This window comes from Salvelinus sp. IW2-2015, unplaced genomic scaffold (assembly GCF_002910315.2).
Source record: "Salvelinus sp. IW2-2015 unplaced genomic scaffold, ASM291031v2 Un_scaffold6189, whole genome shotgun sequence".
Lineage (NCBI taxonomy): Eukaryota > Metazoa > Chordata > Actinopteri > Salmoniformes > Salmonidae > Salvelinus > Salvelinus sp. IW2-2015.
In genome coordinates, this window is record NW_019947452.1 from 1 (window position 1) to 2,474 (window position 2,474).

Below are 2,474 nucleotides of genomic sequence, written 5' to 3' on the forward strand. Positions count from 1 at the left end.
CCTAACCTAGATCTTACCCTAACCCTAGATCTTACCCTAACCCTAGATCTTACCCTAACCCTAGATCTTACCCTAACCCTAGATCTTACCCTACCCTAGATCTTACCCTAACCCTAGATCTTACCCTAACCCGACCTCAACCCTAATGACAGTAGGGTTTTTGTAGCTGTGTGTCACTTTTCACGTCTCTTTCTCCTCCCTCTCTACAGAGGTGTGTTCTGTGGACTGCGGGACCCACGGAGTGTGTTTGGGCGCAACGTGTCAGTGTGAGGAGGGCTGGACGGGCTCCGGGTGTGACCAGCGAGTGTGTAACCCACTGTGCATCAAACATGGAACCTGCAAGGACGGCAAGTGCCAGTGTCACCAGGGCTGGAATGGAGAACACTGCACCATCGGTAGGTGGGGAGGGGAGGTGTGTTTGCGTGCGTGTGTGTGTGTGTGTGCCTGCGTGCGTGCGTGTGTGTGTGTGTGTGTGTGCGTGTGTGCGTGCGTGCGTGCAGGATAGATGGATGGAAGGTTTGATGCCTCGCTATTTTGATTTACCCACAATGCTTTGAAACAGGAAGTTTCATTTCCCTTTCACCATTTCATCCGAGCAGCGCTTTTCCTCAGAACACTCCGGTGTCAGAAACACAGTGGGTGGGGGAACAACACTTTGTGAGATCAACTGTTTGTTCCCCACTAGAAACTAGGGCAGCTTAGTATGCTGCGTCTTTCACAAGACAAAACCCTTCACTAGTCTGCTTGTCTGTGCTGATCTAGGTTATGCATGTGATCTAGGCTATGCATGTCCTTGCATTTTAAACTCCTTCCGTTCCTTTTTTCATAACGCCACTCTCTCTGCACGTTTCCTCTCAATGCAGACATGTGGGACTTGGTTGACAAAGGTAAAACTGTATTTTGGTTTTCAGCGTTTTGCTTCTCGTGCTGCATAGTAGTAGTAGCTAGTCGATGCTAGACGTCTGTGGGTTTGGGAATGGCTGGCTGGCGTTGGTAAGCTTGGCTCAGTAGACTAGTAGTCTGTGTGCTATCTGTCTATCTATCTATCTTTCTATCTATCTATCTATATCTATCTATCTCTGTCTGTCTGTCTGTCTGTCTGTCTGTCTTGTCTGTCTGTCTGTCTTTCTGTCTGTCTGTCTGTCTGTCTGTCTGTCTGTCGTCTGTCTGTCTGTCTGTCTGTCCGTCTGTCTGTCTGTCTGTCTGTCTGTCTGTCTGGCTGTCTCGTCTGTCTGTCTGTCTGTCTTCTGGGTATAACCAATCACTGCCAACCAGTGTCTACCATCCACAACCTCCCAAACAGTGTTTACCTTCACAACAACACCACCGAGCATGGGTTACCATCCACAGCCACTGTAGCCAGGGTTACCATCCACAACCTCACAACCACTGTAGCTGGGTTACCATCCACAACCTCACAGCCAGTGTGCCAGGGGTTACCATCCACAACCTCACAACCACTGTAGCTGGGGTTACCATCCACAACCTCACAGCCAGTGTTGCCAGGGGTTACCATCCACAACCCACAGCCAGTGTAGCCAGGGTTACCATCCACAAATTCACAGTCCGTGTAGCCATGGGTTACCATCCACAACCTCACAGTCAGTGTAGCCATGGTTACCATCCACAACCTCACAACCAGTCTAGTCGGGGGTTACATCCACAACCTCACAACATCTAGTCAGGGGTACCATCCACAACCTACACACCAGTCTAGTCAGGGGTTACCATCACCAACCTCACAACCAGTCTAGTCAGGGGTTACCATCCAGCAACCTCACAACCAGTCTAGTCAGGGGTTACCATCCACAACCTCACAACCAGTCTAGTGCCAGGGGTTACCCATCCACAACCTCACAACCAGTCTAGTCAGGAGTTACCATCCACAAGCCTCACAAGACACTGTAGCCAGGGTTACCATCCACAACCTACATATGTAGCCAGGGTTACCATCCACAACCTCAGAAATGTTAGTAGGGGTTACATCCACAGCCACTGTAGCCAGGGTTACCATCCACAACTCAGAATTGTAGCTAGGTTGACCATCCACAGCCACTGTAGCCAGGAACCATCCACAACTCAGAAGTAGCTAGGTTACATCCACAGCCACTTAGCCAGGTTTACCATCCACACCACTGTTCCAAGTTACCATCCACAGCCACTGTAGCCAGGGGTTACCATCCACACAGCCACTGTAGCCAGGGGTTACCATCCACAGCCACTGTAGCCAGGGTTACATCCACAGCCACTTACCAGGTTACCATCCAAAACCTAAGCCACTGTAGCCAGGTTACCATTCACAGCAGTAGCCAGACATTACCATTCACAGCCACTGTAGCCAGACGTTACCATCCACAGCCACTGTAGCCAGACGTTACCATTCACAGCCCCTGTAGCCACAGAACCATTCACAGCCACTGTAGCCAGAGCATTACCATCACATCCACTGTAGCCAGGGTTACTCATCTCTCTCC

At 50.4% G+C, this 2,474-nt stretch overlaps 1 protein-coding gene across 1 annotated transcript in view; it reads left to right on the forward strand.

Annotated features, from left to right (window-relative positions):
* Positions 1-209: 209 nt before the first annotated feature.
* The window catches only part of LOC112078751 (teneurin-2-like), a gene marked incomplete at its 5' end in the record, with an annotated part of 8,117 nt that continues 5,852 nt past the window's right edge, over positions 210-2,474 (forward strand). Inside the window, one exon of the mRNA XM_024144889.2 lies at positions 210-395. Within this exon, the coding sequence (XP_024000657.2) occupies positions 210-395 (186 nt within the window). The remainder of the gene's footprint in view (positions 396-2,474) is intronic.